This window comes from Trichechus manatus, unplaced genomic scaffold (genome assembly GCF_000243295.1).
Source record: "Trichechus manatus latirostris isolate Lorelei unplaced genomic scaffold, TriManLat1.0 scaffold00002, whole genome shotgun sequence".
NCBI classification, from domain to species: domain Eukaryota; kingdom Metazoa; phylum Chordata; class Mammalia; order Sirenia; family Trichechidae; genus Trichechus; species Trichechus manatus.
The window spans coordinates 36,809,287-36,826,077 of NW_004443938.1; the positions used below are offsets into that span (position 1 = coordinate 36,809,287).

Here is a 16,791-nt window from a genome sequence, read left to right on the forward strand (position 1 = left end):
TATTTCAAGGTTATGTTGTTAATGAGCATAAAAGTCAATGATCATTGTCTCCTTTGTGGATTATTTAATTTATCGGTATTAATGTTTTATTTCCTAGCTTATAAATCTTAGAAATCATGTTTTTAATGGCCAGCCCAAACCTTTCTGTGAGCTGAATCTAGCTGTAGGCCAGTTTTACACCCAGCAAAATTAGACAATAGAAGGAGCTTGCTCTTGTGTTCTCTCCTACTGGTTTCTGCAGAGAATGGCTTGATCATTTGATGACCCTAAATCTTGTAGTTCTTGTCTAAGGCAAAGGATGTGCCTTTCCAGATGATGCCTCCAGGTCTGAGGAGGTCTATACCAGATGCCTTCTCTACCCTCTTCGCTTTGATCCAGTTTTCCATGTGGGGTCGATACACTTAACAGTTTGGGGTTTAAGTCTGTAGGTACTTCTTTTTTAATATCGAAGTTATATTTTTTCTTTCATTTTTCATTTTTAAATGTTTTTTGGTCTCAGGGAATTGGGAGTGAAGTAAAAATAATCTTTATTTTACCATCATCAACTGGAAGACCTCAAAATTCTCTTCTTACCCAAAACCTTTCAGTGGTTTTATTCTTCTGATGGAGTGTGAAATACTTTGACAGCACCAAAATCTGAGAAACAAAGATTAACTAGATGTGGCAGGTATTGATAAATGTTGATACCAATCATGCGTGTATCTGGGAATCAATGAAAAACAAGGTTTATTGGGTGAAAGAATCAAAGTGGGCTTTTGGAGACTCTGTATGTAGTTTCCACAGCATTCATAACAGTTGTGAAAACATGGACACATTATCTGCTTTATGTTAAGAATGTCTATTTTTTAGTTCTTGAAGCTGCTTCTTAGAACTTTATCTTATTGTTTCACCTGTTAAACCCATAATAAAGGAAAAATGCTCTTGGAAGAAGTTGATGTTTAAAATGTAGAATACAACTAATGTTTCGATCTTCTTTCCCCGTTTTTCCTTTTGTAGTATGACTATGAATATGATGAAAACGGTGACAGAGTCGTTTTAGGAAAAGGCACTTACGGCATAGTCTATGCAGGTCGAGACTTGAGCAACCAAGTCAGAATTGCTATTAAGGAAATCCCAGAGAGAGATAGCAGGTACAGTAATTCTGCATAATAAGAGCTGTTTTCTAAAGTACTTTGGGCTGTTAATACCATTTTAGAAAATATTTTGTGATATTCTAATTAATGAAACTCTGAAAACTCCATTGTGTTAATTAGCTCTCTGAGGGTTAACTGTTGCATCTTTCAAGAATAAGACTCTGATGGGGAAGGGCAGCGTATCTGAGGTAACGAGGACAGGATTTCCTAAGAGTAGAAGAGAAAATGGCCCTGTGTGTGTTGGACTGAAGTTACATCGGATAATGGTGTTTATTATATGGATAGATGGGGAATAAGCACTATCAGAAATGGTCTGAACCATACCAAGTGGGACCTTGTGGAAAATGGAAGAGATTTTAGGAAGAGGGAAGTTGTTCAGGGAACTAAACAGCTCTAGCAACAGCATTATCTGTTGTTCCCTGCTCCAGTGCTCTGTTCAATCATTTGTTTTCCCAACAAATAATTCCCTCTTCTCTCAACTTCATGATTCCTGCTGCCTCATCATTTTCCTTTTGTCTTCTCTCTGTAAGATAGTGCTCCTACAGTCAACTGTGTACATGTGTGGTATATTGGTTTGAATTGGTCAGTTATTACAATAGTCCTTATTTGGCCAAATTTTAATGTCAGGCTGTGTCATAGGCTTCCTTTGGCTGCCTGCAAGTCTCCTTTCCTTTGGCCGTGGTGGTAGGGTCACATGATTGGCTTTCCTCAGAGAGAACCTGAGCTCCATGAGCCTCCTGTCTACCCAACATCTCCACTTGTTAATCTAAAAGGCATCTCAAGGTTAACATAGCCAAAATGGACCATAGATTTTACCCCCAAATGTACTCTACCTGAGGTTTTCCCTGCCTTAGTTAATGTTACTTTAACTATCCAGCTGTTTAATCTAAAGCCTCAGATTCATTTGGATTCCTGTCTTTCTCTCACACTCCATATCATCTCCATCAGTCAGTCCTGTTGTCTCAGCCTCTTAATATATGCTGAATCTTCCTACTCTTTCCCATCACAACTACAACTCTAGTCTAAGCTGCCAGGTCTCTCACTCAGACTCCTGACTGCTTCTACCTCCTAACTGGTCTCTGCTTTCTCTTCTCCATTCACCCTTAGTCCATTCTTTCTCAGAGCAGCCAGAAAGATCTTTCTGAGGTTAAGTCATATCATGTCATTACTGCTTAAAATCGTTCAATGAATTATTGTTGCGACCAGTAGAAAGCCTGGTACCCTTACCTGGAACCATAAGGCCATGACGATCTGCTTCCCTCTGTAGATCCCCACCTGTGCTCCCGCCATTGCACACTAGAATCTAGCCACATTGGTGTCTTTCTGTTTGTCAGGCACAGCAAGGCTCATTCTCCAGATCTTGCCATGACTACTTCATTTTCATCTTTTAGATTTCAATCCATATGTCAAGCCTCCAGAGAAGCCTTCTTTGACTACCCCAGCTGAAAAAGATACTCCATCCCATGCCACCAGTATCCCAAGTACCAGCTATCTTTCTGCTACTCCATCCTTAGTGCAAAACTTTCAAAGGTGGCTGCGCTGCCTTCAGCCTCCTTATCTACATTCCAGACAAGAGGAATGAAAAGGAAAACCATGCTCTCCAGAAATGCCTAGCACACTCTCACCTCTATTCCACTGGCCAAAAATAGTCACCCCTAACTATAGGCAGCCTAGGAACTCTACAGCTTTTAAGCTGGACTTTCTTCAAACAGAATTAGAAAGAGAGAAAACTAGATATCAGGTAGGTGACTAGTAGTTAGTGTCTGCCACATGCATAGTTTCAATTGTATGTTTCTCATGGCATTGTTCCAGAATTTTCTCTTGGCTAATTCATGAGATAATAATGAATTCTTATGAAACAGTGGTAGAAATTATTTATTCAATTCCTATAGTGATGTATATAAAGTTGTTATGTTTAAATTTTTAAAAAAAATATTTCTATAGGTCCTTAAGCAGTAAATACACAGAGTAGATTTTAAAACAACATAAAATTTAATGGGCTCAACACTATCAAAATGCTGTAGCCATACTTACTGCCATTAGCCACATCCCTTTTCCCTCTCCCACCAAATGAATTTAAGTAGGCACTTGGAAGAAAACTGCTTTTAAAATCAACTTTGTGGCTTAATTTTACTCAACTGCCATTGTGCCATTGTACACACAGCAGATATACCAACACTAATGCCACATTTTCAGCCTCTGTCTGTAACAATGCAATTGTCATAATGTGGGTTGTTTGAAAACACTTGCATGACAAGCCTTTCCCCTGAACAGCTTATACAGAGCATCTTTTTACCAAAGTAAGGGGATTACAATGAAATCTATCATGTTTTTACCGTGAAGATACAGCAGACAAAGGTATTTCCATCTATGTGCCCTGGCGTGATTTGGATGCTCCATTAAAAAGCTAGCAGTGACAATGGATAATTGCTAACATCGGATGATGGGTGTGAATAATGCATGATCCACTGTACACTAAATATTACCATCTGTAAGGAGGGATCACAGCAACCAAAACAGTTTCTTCTGTGTTTCACTCATATTCTAAAGATACTTTGTTAGAGAATCAGAGTGGTTGTAAGAGAGAGGTAGTGGATTTTAAGTATGCCTTCATAATCTATCCCCAACTAGTTGTTAATCTCAGAATGACTTCTTCCTCTGACATCCTATACACTCCTGAACTGTCTGTTTAGATCAGTGATTCTCCATTCAGCTGTATATTAGGGCTAATGGAGAGCTTTTAAAAATACTGATGCTCAGGCCATAATTCCAGAAATTCTGGACATTGGTATTTTTTAAGGCCCCCAAGAGATGAACGTTGAAAACCACTGGTCTAGATGGTTGTAAGTGGGAATTTTACTCAGATGGCATGCTCTGGAGATACCTACGGATTAATAGTTTTTTTCAAAGCTAAATATATATCTAAGTATTTTCTGTTATCTACAATTTCTTTTTTCCATTCTTATAGCTGATTAAGAAGAGATATGATTTGCTGTCTACATTCTTAAGAATTCAGTATTACAATAAGCTATTAATGAAGACTATAGAATTGATGTCCTTGTTTACTTTAAGGGTATCGTTTTGGACTTGTGAGCCAGCAACAGTATTGGAAGAAAGATAACATGTTTTATTAAAGGCCCTTATTCTCTAGGGTGACAATGTATTAATACCTCTAGAGCTGTTCTGAAGATCTCCAAAGACATCAAAGAGGCTGGTTGGCATAAATCCATGACAGCAGATTTCCAGCTAAAAAGCTATAGAGTTCCTAGCTTACCTGTAGTTAGAGGTGGCCACTTTTGGCCAGTGGAACAGGTCAAAGTATGCTGAACTTTCTGGGAAGCATTCTTTTCCTTTTTCTTCTTACTGTTTGGAATGGATATACAGAGGCTGGAGGCCACCTTTGAAAGTCATGCACTAAAGTTGGAAAGGCATAAAAATAGCTGGGACCTGGGGCACTGGTTTCATGAAGAGGGGTGTCTTTTTCAGCTTGAGATAGTCAGAGAAGGCCACTGTGACATTGGAATTGAGACCTAAATGATGACAAGCATAGTTTTTTGACCTAAACAAATTATAATTTCATGCTTATTTAGTGCTTGCCATTTACACTTAGTGAAAATTGCTGCATGTTCCCAATAATTTCTATATTGGAGAAGGGTTCTTATTCTTAGCTAGGTTGAATTCTGACTAGTATTGCAAATTTTGAGCCATCCTTGGTTTAAATAATGAGCAAGTGGGGGATGGAGGGGATGGGTATTCGCTTCACAAGGATCTTAAATTTAAGCGTTGATAGTTTGATTTTCAAGAAGGTCAGGAGGTGAAACCCTTTGGTTCATAATAAACAGAGTTAGTCACCTGCTTTAGATTATTTGATCATCTTGATTTAAATCTGTAGAATAAGCACAATATTTGCGACTAACTTATATCATACATATGAAAAGCAATCATGACCTAGTATCAATAAAGTTTTTTAAACCTGATATAAATGCCTTCATCTTTGAGAATCATTACCTAAGTATCTTATTGGTAACACTATATATTGGCATTTGACATGGAATCTCATTCAAGCAGTTATCAAAATGGTGTTGCTGTTCCTCACTCATATCCTGCTAAGAGGTTCAAGGTAATACCTGCCCTTCATGATTCCTAGAGAAATTCTAAAAAAAAATAAAATGAGTAAAAGATCTAAAATACAGTTCGTTGTTTCTTTGGCTGCTTTCTGAGTAAGGTTTCACAGATTATAAAAGTTTGTTTAAAGTAAGTGAATTTGGATTTTTGTAACCTGCGAATTGCTTTACCTTATAGTTTACCCTGAAAAATATGAATAAAATCTAATAGGACAGGGGAGAGACTATGACTTCATGAAAGTAGTATATAATTGAATGCTAACCAATTCTAGTATTTGTTATTGGCATTCAAAAAATCCATTCTGCTTATATGGGTTTGCCATTGTAGGATCTGAGCATTTCCCACATGTAGGACTAAAGCAAGGCATCACGTTTTTATTTACTGCCTTAGTAGTTGGTGCCTTTCACACTGTAGCCTCCATTCCACAACAGAAAAAAAAAAAAAAGTTTGGATGTGACTTTGACTCTCTACTGATCCTTGCTGATACCCTACCATATTTACTTATATAATAATTATATTAGAGCTACATTGAATTCAGGAATGTTAAGAGTCTGCAAGCTTTACAGTGCTTCAAATAATCATCAAAAGTATTGCTTGGTCTGTTCCAGAAATATAAAATACTTCTATTTTAGAAGTTGATTCAGCAACATATAGCACATACATGATTTTGAAGTCTGGTTTAAAGCTGGTCTTTGAATGTGGAGGCTTGGTTAGGATTGGGTAAAAATCCTGCTATAATAGCTAGAATGATGGACACAGTAAGGTGAGGATTTTGAGGCAAGGGACTCAAAGAGATTTGGGGTATAAATGTTTTTTTCTATTGAAGAATTGATGGCCTTTCAGAAAGTTCTGGAATGAACATTACAACTATTTGCAATTTTTATCTTCCTGAGCAAGGGTGTCCTGAAATAGTAAAGTTATGTTCAGGAGGGTGGTGGAATATATAGTCGTGTTAATGTGACAGTAAGCAGTGTGAGATGATTTCTGTTCTCCTGGATTCAAATATTAGCTCTGTCACTTACTAGCTTTGTGATTTGGGGCAGGTTTAGTTATCCCTTCTGTGAATCAATTTCCTCATCTGTCAAATGAGCATCCTAATAGAACCTTACTCATGGGATTGCTGTGAGAAATGAGTTAATATATACAAAGGGCTTAGAACAGTGCCTGTCCCTATTTCCCTTCAGATCCTACTATACCCTCAACGTCATAGAATTTATCTTATGAGAAATAAAGGCCTTAAATGGTCATATTTGGATTTATATATGGGCATATATTTAGCTAACATTTTCAAATGCCATTGCTTAAATTTATACGCTAATCTAAAGTCTGGCTATGTAATTCGCTCATCAATATTTGCATGTCTTTTAGATACTCGCAGCCCCTACATGAAGAAATAGCATTGCATAAGCATCTGAAACACAAAAATATTGTCCAGTATCTGGGCTCTTTTAGTGAGAATGGCTTCATTAAAATCTTCATGGAGCAGGTCCCAGGAGGTAAGAAATATTTTTCTTTCTTTAAAAAGTATAAATTGCTAGGGCCTTGAAGCACAGTAAAATTGAGACTTACTGTATCACACAGGCCTTTACTTGTCTAAGTTAAAAGAAAAATTGGACATATGACATCACTTTACTGTTTTTTAGGAGACAATAAATAAATACCAGAACTAATTTCATACCAATAATTGTAACTTGGAGCCCTGGTGGCAGAGTGGTTAAGAGCTTGGCTGCTAACCAAAAGGTTGGCAGTTCGAGTCCACCAGTTGCTCTTTAGAAACCCTCCAGATCTTCTCTGTCCTATAGGGTCCCTATGAGTCGGAATCAACTCAACAGCAACGGGTTAATCATAACTTGGATTAATGATAGCAATTGAGTTGCCTTTTACTTCTACTGTATTTGATAATGAGCTTCTTTAGACCAGGGACATTTTCATATTCATGTTTGAGCCCCAAGAATTTTGTACAAGGCCTGGGCTACTGTGAATAACCCAATTTATACTGGCTTCAATTAATGTTACATTACTGCTGTTGTTGTTAGGTGCCATGGAGTTGGTTCTGACTCATAGTGACCCTGTGTACAACAGAATGAAACACTGCCCAGTCCTGCACCATCCTCACAAATGTTGCTGTGTTTGAACCCATTGTTGCAGCCACTGTGTGCTTTAAAGAACTCATTTAACTTAAAGATTTTACCCACTGTTTTCTCCCTACTTTACAGGAAGTCTTTCTGCTCTCCTTCGTTCCAAATGGGGCCCATTAAAAGACAATGAGCAAACAATTGGCTTTTATACAAAGCAAATACTTGAAGGATTAAGATACCTCCACGACAATCAGATAGTTCACCGGGATATAAAGGTAGGATGCACTAGGATTCGTTTCCATTTTTATTTACAAAAGGTATATTGTGTTTTGAGTATTAATTTGGAATGGCAAATTAATAAACCTCAGAAATAGCAGAAATCTAAGATACTACTGTATGCTGAATCATTTATTTATATTCATGTCCGATCTCTTCTTCTCAAGGTATAAACTACTTGGCCATATTCAATTCACTAAGATTGAACTCTCACTTCGGTTTAGGTGTTCTGTGGGGTAGGGGTGCAGCAGTACGAAGTTGAACAGGAGCTTAAAGGCTGGTTCATCTTCATATCCATGCCCATAGTTGCTACTCAGAAAATATTTACTGAATCAATGGATGCACAGTTGGAAGAAAAAAATAAAATCCTCTTTTTCTACAAGTCTCACGTACTCATAGATTGAAATAAAATTAGATAACTTATTAGATTCTGTTTAAAAGGAGAAAATTCAGAACTAATAAATTTTTGACAAAGTAAGTTAATATTGGAAGGGGCCCTGGTGAAGTGGTTAAGCACTTGACTGCTAACCAAAAGGTCGGTTTGAACCCACCAGTCGCTCCATGGACAGATTATGTAGATTTATAGTCTGTTTAGGTAAAGATATATAGCCTTGGAAACCCTATGGAGCAGTTCGACTCTGTCCTGTTGGGTCACTATGAGTCAGAATCAACTCAGTGGCAACGGGTTTGAAGTTAATATTACTACCCTAAAGTTGACCCAAATGCTCATTTATCTGCGATGAGTTTAACTGTATTTCCTAGGTAACCTAGGAAAATAAGTAAAACAACATAGAAAAGAAAGTAAAATGACTGGGGAGTTATGGATATCATAATTTAACTTATCATACACGTTATTGAAACCTATACTATCTGCGTACTGCAGCAAACTGTAACTAAGTAGGAACCGTTTTTGACCTTGTGACCTGAGTAGCAGATTGTAAACAGCTATGAGCTATTAATGAAGACTACAGAGTTAGTGTCTTTGTTTGCTCAAAGGATACCTTTTCATACTGGACTTGTGAGCCAGCAACAGTATTGGAAGAAGGATAACATGTTTGATTAAAGTCCTCTGTTCTCTAGGGTGACAATGTGTTGATTAATACCTATAGTGGTGTTCTCAAGATCTCCGACTTCGGGACATCAAAGAGGTTGGCTGGCATAAATCCATGTACTGAAACTTTCACTGGTATGTTTTTGCAATGATGATACAGATCTTTTGTAATTAAAGAAGTAATTGCTAAGTTTAAGCATAATATGAGAGAGAAATTTAGTCTGTGGACTCACAAACATTAATGTTGATATCTTTTGATGCTCACTAAAAAATGTGACACAGAATTTAAACTGTCCCCTTTCTCTTCTTGTATTTGTGTGCTTGCTCAGCCTCTTGCTTAATGCCACTAAAGATTTTTTTTTAACTCTGAATTTATCATTTGTTTTCCCTTTCATGCCATCACGTCCTTCCTGGTTGGCCTACAACCATCATAACCCTAACAAGATTTTTTTTTTTTAACATTTCCGTAGTCCAAGCTCTCTGTGATTCTTACTCATACCTTAATTACCTCCCATTTGGACTATGAATTCCCTCATTCCTAGTCCTGTTTACTCCGTGTCGCCTATTCACCTACTCCACAATATAAATAACTGTGAGATTTCAATTCAGAAAGAGGAAGTGACTCACCAACTCAGAAGTGGGATGAAGAGAGAGCTTTCCTGAGAAATTAGGCAATGCAGCCACTGAAGCTAGCTGCGTCTAGTACAATGTCCCAGGAGGGTGGAGACAAAGCAAAATTTCTAAAAAGGTAACAGGAGCCAAGAGGAAACCAAAGAGCAGAGAAATTAATGACTACCCAAGGACACTCAGTAGTTACAGGGGGAGGAGGCATCTGGGACTTTAAACTTGGTCTTCACTCCATGTTCTTATCATTCCTTTATGTTGACTCTTATTTAAGTATTAAATTCTTATTATGATTAGAAAGAGAGAGTGAAATTTAGCAAAATGAGTCAATGAGTTATCTTTGGTCTAATATAAAGCAGAATGGCCAGATGCTCCCATTTACGCATTCAGTTGTTGGTAGACGTTGGTGTTGGTGTGTGCTATCGAGTTGATTCTGTCTCATAGTGACCCCATGCGACAGAGTAGAACTTCCCTATGGGGTTTCCTAGGCTGTAATCTTTATGGGAGCAGATCACCAGGTCTTTTCTCCCTCCAAGCTACGAGTAGGTTTGAACCGCTGATCTTTTTGTTAACAGTCGAGTGCTTAACCATTGTGCCACTAGGGCTCCTTGTGAGGTAGGAGGTAGTACCCCCATTCTGCAGATGAGGAAATTGAGAGAAAAGGGACATTGCTGCCAGAAGTCACACAGTTTGTAAATGCTAGAACTCAGGTTTTTAATCTACCCTTTGCTGTTTGCTTTGAACTTTTTGTTCCACATCTGTTTTTCTCTCCACCTCACCCCAGTATCTGTTGTGGTAGCCTGAGAAGGGGAAAGGAGTAGAGAGAGAAATCCCATAAGGCTCCCCCTCAGAACATTCAGTCGGCAACACCTTTGGCCTGGCTCCCATCCCCATGGCAATGGGTATTTCAGGACACAGAATTAAATACATTTATAATGTATTTTTTTGAACAAAGTAAGTACTAGCCTATTAATAATTTTAAATGTCTTTACATTTTTTTCCTCATACGCTGTCAACTTGGCAAGAGACATTTTAGATTCTGCCAAGACTTAGTAATTTCTGAGAGGAAAATCTTCGCTTTCAGCACACTTTATTTGGGCAAGATATTAATCTTTTATTCTTGAAAACTTTTTTTTTTTAAATCCCCAAAGGAGTTGTAGTAAAGCCTGTCTTCCCAGAACCCTTTGCAGATGCTTCTGCCACTGGCCTCAATTAAGAATGACGTATATGACTAACATGCTTACGTCTGTCTCCAGCACTGACTGTGTCTGGTTGTGCAGACCATCATAGCCCTCAGAGGAAGCCAAGTCACAGGGGCTTAGTCAACCTCTGATGAATTGCGTTGAAGGACATTGATCTGTCTTAACTCTTGGTGATTTTAGTGAAGGAGAAGGCAACAGCAACCAGCATTTATGGAGTGTTTACTGTATACTTGACTCTGCTAAATGCTTTACATAAGTTATTTCATTGAAATTCATACATCATCCCTAAGTGGTAGGTATCATTATCCTAGTTTATGGTGGGAAAATTAAGGTTCAAAGAAATTAAATAACCAGTGATAGAGCCGAGATTCAACTAGACTTAACATGCCAAATGGAATTAATTATCTTCTCCCCAAACCTGTTCCACCCACACTCTTCCTGGTCTCAGTTGATGGCGACTCCAAACTTAAAGTTATCTGTGGTGCCTTTCTCTTCTCACATTCCAATCCAGTCCATCAGGGAAGCCAATTGGCTCTAACTGCAAAATGTGTCCAAAATAGGGCCACTTCAATAACCTTCTACCTCTTCTCCCTGCATCCACTTTGGCCCCTACTGTCTCTTCTCAACACAGCAGCCAGAATGTTCCTTTTAACACATAAATCAAGCCCTAGCACTCAGAGCATTTAATGGCTTTCTGTTTTTTTCCGAGGAAACACTAAACTCCTTACAATGGCGGATAAGGCTCCTACCAGATCTGGAGTCCTTTGGTTTTCAGACCTCATTTCCTGCTCATTCCCATTGTTCATTCTGCTCCAGGCACATAGGCCTTCCTGTATTTCACCCATTATGCCACATAAATACTCAACGGCAGTTACCTTGTTGGTCCAAACAAGAGGCAGTGAGGTAACTGTTACAAGGTCCTGCTACAGGGCCTTTGCATATGCTTTTCATTTTGCCAGTAATACTCTTCCCCCAGCAATCTGCATGGCAGACTCCCTCACCACCCTCAAGTCCAAACTGCTTCATGAGGTCTACCCTGAGCACCCTATTTACAGGGGCAGCCCTCCTTGGGACTGGATACTCCTGATTCCCTTCACCTTGCTCTCATTTTTGGTCTTAACACTTATCACTTTCTAACATAATATATAATTTACTTATTTATTGTGCTTTTAGCTTATTGTCTGCTTCCCTCTACAAAATATAAGCTTTTGTACATTTGTATCTGTAGTATTTCTGTTTACTCCACTGCTGCATTCTAAGTGTCTTAAACAGTGCCTGGCCCATCAACCACTGCTATTGAGTCAATTCCGACTCATAACAACCCTGTAAGACAGAGTAGAATTGCCCCATAGGGTTTCCAAGGCTGTAAATCTTTACAGAAGCAGACTGCCACATCTTTCTCCTGCGGAACTACTGGTGGTTTCAAACCACCAGCCTTTTGGTTAGCAGAGGAGCACTTTAGGGATCCCTCAGTATGGATCTGTAGAATGAATGCTTGAATGAAATATAATGTTTAAACTTTTAACCACTAAACTATACTGCCTCCCCAGATAGCTATACTGGCAAAGAAATTCTAAAATAGATTATTTTAAAGTATGTTTCTTAAACTTTGGAATGCAGTATGTAGGAAGTATGGGTTTTAGGGTTAATACTCTCACTTGTGTTTTTTTAGGCTAATGTTCAGATTGGTTTGCGTCTCCATTATCCAGCTCTGCAAATCTCTTTGTATAAAATATTATGTGTCATGTGTTTGTGGAGTAAAGAGAGAAGCAGATATGAACACATGACTAAACCTGTTTTTTTGGCACTTGCTCTGATAATTAAATAATTAAACGCAATTGGCACATAGAGAGCTTTGAAATATTATCTGATGAATAAAAAACATGCGTAATTTATTGTTAAGATATTACTTTAACTGTCCGATTTTGTAAATTCACTATATTTTTGATCAGTTGTAATTTCTACTCAGATATTGTTGTTGCTGTTGTTAGGTGCCTTTGAGTCGGTTCCAACTCATAGTGACCCTGTAGGACAGAATACAACTGCCCCATAGGGTTTCCAAGGAGTGGCTGGTGGATTTGAACTGCCAACCTTTTGGTTAGCAGCCGAGCTCTTAACCACTACACCACTCAGATATTAGCAAACTTAAGTTCTCTCATCAAATTTATTTTAGACCCAGAGACAACAAAAGGGAGTGGTAGGCTTCAACACATTTTCTAAAAGATCATTTGATTATATATAATCACAAAAAAAATATCACTTGCAGGGAAGCTAACATTGAAGAGAAATCATAGCGGTTTTCTGTTAAGGGTAGGTGAGTCTTTGGAGAGCGTGTTTTCCTTATACTTGGCAAAGTGAAATGCTTTCCTCCAATAGCTTTGCAAATTTAAGCTGAGAGCAGACACACACAGTTGTATGTAAGCAGAAACTTGAACTTCTGCCATGTAATGATGAGGTTTAAAGGATAAACCTGGCAAGATGACAAAGCTTGAAAAAAATACTACACCTTTATTATATTATTATGAACAACAGCCAGCTTCTAGCCTGTGTATTTGTGGCTTTCATAGGGGAAGTTTAAAAGAATTTTATGTAGAAGCGTTTACCTATAAATTATGCATTGAGATATTCATAAAAGGTGTTGTCTATATTTATCAAAAAGTCTGTCACTCTGGTTATAAATTAGATACTGAAGTAGCTCTTCTGGCAAACGCCTCCGGATTTGAAGTATTTTAACATGGCATCTTGGATGGTTTTCTGTTTGCTGATTATATAGTTTGAGTATATCAGGAGTCCATGGGTAGTGCAAATGGTTAACATGCTCAGCTGCTAACTGAAAGGTTGGAGGTTTGAGTCTACCCAGAGGCACCTCAGAAGAAAGACCTGGCAATCTGCTTCTGAAAATCGGCTGTCAAAAACCCTATGGAGTACAGTTCTACTCTGACATACATGGTGTTGCCCTGAGTCAGAATCAAGTTGACAGCAACTGGTTTCATGAGTGTACCAGAGGCAGGAGATATGGCCATAATCTGTTCCTGTTCAAGCTCCTAGCTCTTTGCTGGACTTTGGGAAATCTCTCTAAGGGGCACTAGAAATGCAAATTCAGCCTCTTGTTTGGCCAGTGAGGTGACTGCAGCTGAGTGTTTACCTGGGATGGACCAGACCAGAACTAGAACCAGTGGTTCTTGGCTCTCCCTTTTTCATTTCATTCCTCTTCACTCTCTGTCTGATGAGTTGTCTGTACTGATGGCGCCTGACCTGTCTTTTATCTGTTAAACCCATTATTCCACAGACCTCAGGCACACAGGCAGGAGTCATGTATATTTGATTCACAGAATAACGTACTCCAGAAATGATTTACATTATTCTTAGTAATGGCTTTCAGAATCTTCATGATTTCATGATGAGGAAATAAGAATGAAAACAGAAAAACTAAGCATTTAACTCAGGAATTTAGAAATATTGATTTAAGGAAATGGTTGAATGAGCTAGATTTATCCTGGAAAAGACTAGAAGTATACATAATAGCAGTCTTCATGTATTTAAAGAACCAGACACAGAAAATGTGTGTTGATATACTCTCTGTTGTTCTCAGAAGACTAATTGTTGGAAGTTTCTAAGAGATCCCAATGAAATGATGCCTCAATTATGCTACTCTATCTAGGGAATGAGAACTATCCATTTATAACCCAATGATGTTGGAAAACTATTTTTTATATCACTGGTAAAATCCATGATAAAAACTGCTATTTTCACTTTTATTAACAGCAGAGAAAACTGGAACCCCCAAATTATGAGATATTAAGACTTGAATCACTCTTGTTGTTTTACTTATATACAGAAATAGCAACTGTCATGAGCTATCCATCTTTTACCTCTCTTTAAAGTGAAAATGTGTTTGAATTATTTCCAGGTACCCTTCAGTACATGGCACCAGAAATAATAGATAAAGGGCCCAGAGGCTACGGAAAAGCAGCAGACATCTGGTCTTTGGGCTGCACCATCATTGAAATGGCCACAGGAAAACCACCCTTTTATGAACTAGGAGAACCACAAGCAGCTATGTTCAAGGTTTCATTTTGTATATGTCTTGAAAACACATGTATACAGCTTTCCATGCTGTTGTTGTTGGGTGCCGTCAAGTCGATTCCAACTCATAGCAACCCCATGTAACAGAGTAGAACTGCCTCGTGGGATTTTCTTGGCTGTAATCTTTACAGGAGCAGATCGCCAGGTCTTTCTTCCACAGAGCTGTTGGGTAAGTTTGAACCACCAACCTTTCGGTTAGCAGCTGAGCACTTAACTGTTTGTGCCACCAGGGATCCTTAAAGCTTTTCATAGCTACTGGGTATTCTATATGTTTATGTCATTTTTTCTTTTTTTTTTTTAAGGTAAAAGACAAAGAGCCTAAGTAAGCATGACTGGAGAGCACATTAAAGTTCAAGAAGAGTCATGCCCTCAGCCAGCGCCTAGTCTTCCCGCAATGACCTCTCTTTGCCTTAGTTTTCTCAGCTACAAAGTGAGATTAAATGTAACTTCCCCTGACCATCTTCTAACAATGCAGTATAAATAACACCCCACTACATGGAAGATGATTTAAGCTCTTTAGGAATCACTGTCTGAAAATCTTCCCTGGAAAGAGATACAAGAATGTTTTTAACCAACTGATATTAAAAAATAAAATAAACATCTTCCTTTACTTCTCTGTCAGAATAGTTGAATAGTTGAATGAATCCATTAAAAAAGAGATTAATAAATACTTTAAATACATCAGTCTTATTTTCTTATTTCTACTTTTCTAGCCTGTTAATTAGCCCCTTAGTAATTCCTCTGGAAGTGGGAAACAGCCCCACCTCCCAAAAACAGGGAGCACCCGATATGGAGATAGGGCTGAGAGAGTCCTAGTGCCACAGCGCAGGATCTGGGGACTAAGCATGGTGGCTACCTGCCTCTGCTTTCCTGTAGTCGTCACCTGCCAGACCCTTATGCCAAAGGAAAGTTTAAAATGGAAACCTAAGACAGAGGACTTTTGATGATAATTTATTCCTCTCCCAACTGCGGACCATGTTTTTAGCCTTATTCCCTTTATGTATAGCCTCTCGTGAAGGTCCATGTGTTACAAAGCCTGGCTTACTTTAAGCTTTGAGGTGATCTGATGGGGTGCTGATGATATAGAAATGAGCAGTATAACCAAACCTGAAAGAGCAATGAGAGCTACTAAGAGTGCTGCTCTTCTTGACATGAATTGATGTCTTTCTCTTGTTGGCCAATCTTTTTATCAGTCTCTAGGACGTTGCTCTGAAATGCTGCTTGATTACCCATTAGTGCAGTGATTATTATACGTCATGCTTTTGTCTCTGTTAGGCCAGCCTAAGCCTTGCATGGAGCCCTGGTGGCACAGTGGTTAAGTGCTTGGCTGCTAACTGAAAAGTCAGCAGTTTGAACCTACCAGCCACTCCACAGAGAGAGATGTAGCCGTCTGCTTCCATAAAGATTTACAGCCTTGGAAACCCGATGGGGCAGTTCTACTCTGTCCTATAGGGTTGCCATGAGTCAGAACTGACTCAGTGGCAATGGGTTTAAGGCTTGCATAGAAAGTGATACCATCTTGGAGAGATGAGATAACATAGACTCTGGCATTGATTAACAATGTTTGCATCCAGACTCCAACATGGTCTAGCTATTGGATGACTTTGGGCAAGTTACTTAACCTTCTTGTTCCTCAGTTTCTTCTTCTATGAAACGGGTATAAAAATAGCACCTCTTATAGGATTTTTTTTGAGCCTTGGTGGCATAGTGGTTAAGAGTTTGGCTATTAACCAAAAGGTTGGCAGTTAGAATTCACCAGACGCTCCTTGGAAACCCTATGTGGCAGTTCTACTCTGTCCTATAGGGTCACTATGAGTCGGGATCAACTTGACGGCGACGGGTTTGGTTTTTTTTTTTATAGGAGTTTTGGGAGTCCTGGTGGCAAAGTGCTTAAGAGCTATGGCTGCCAACCAAAAAGATCGACAGTTGTAATCCACCAGCTGCTCCTTGGAAACCCAATGGGGCAATTCTACTCTGTCCTACAGAGTCGCTATGATTCAGAATTGACTTGACAGCAACGGGTTTGGTATGGTTTTGGGTATAGGGGTCTTGTGAGGGTTGTGTGAAATAGTATGTGCAAGGCACTTAGAACACTGTCTGACACATAGTAAAGGCTATATAATTATTCTAAATAGTTATGTATTACTATTTATATAATAATAAATTTATATAAACTATATAATTATAAAAAAGATTCCCTTAGAAAATTTTCTCTA

The 16,791-nt window shown here is 38.6% G+C and overlaps 1 protein-coding gene across 7 annotated transcripts in view; it reads left to right on the forward strand.

Annotated features, from left to right (window-relative positions):
• MAP3K5 (mitogen-activated protein kinase kinase kinase 5) overlaps positions 1-16,791 on the forward strand; it is a 239,520-nt gene that overhangs the window by 171,326 nt on the left and 51,403 nt on the right. For all 7 annotated transcript variants that reach the window (XM_023729862.1, XM_004368890.3, XM_023729852.1 and 4 more), the window contains exons 15-19: positions 997-1,130; positions 6,627-6,754; positions 7,475-7,611; positions 8,693-8,798; positions 14,400-14,557. In XM_023729862.1, the coding sequence (XP_023585630.1) occupies positions 997-1,130; positions 6,627-6,754; positions 7,475-7,611; positions 8,693-8,798; positions 14,400-14,557 (663 nt within the window). The remainder of the gene's footprint in view (positions 1-996; positions 1,131-6,626; positions 6,755-7,474; positions 7,612-8,692; positions 8,799-14,399; positions 14,558-16,791) is intronic.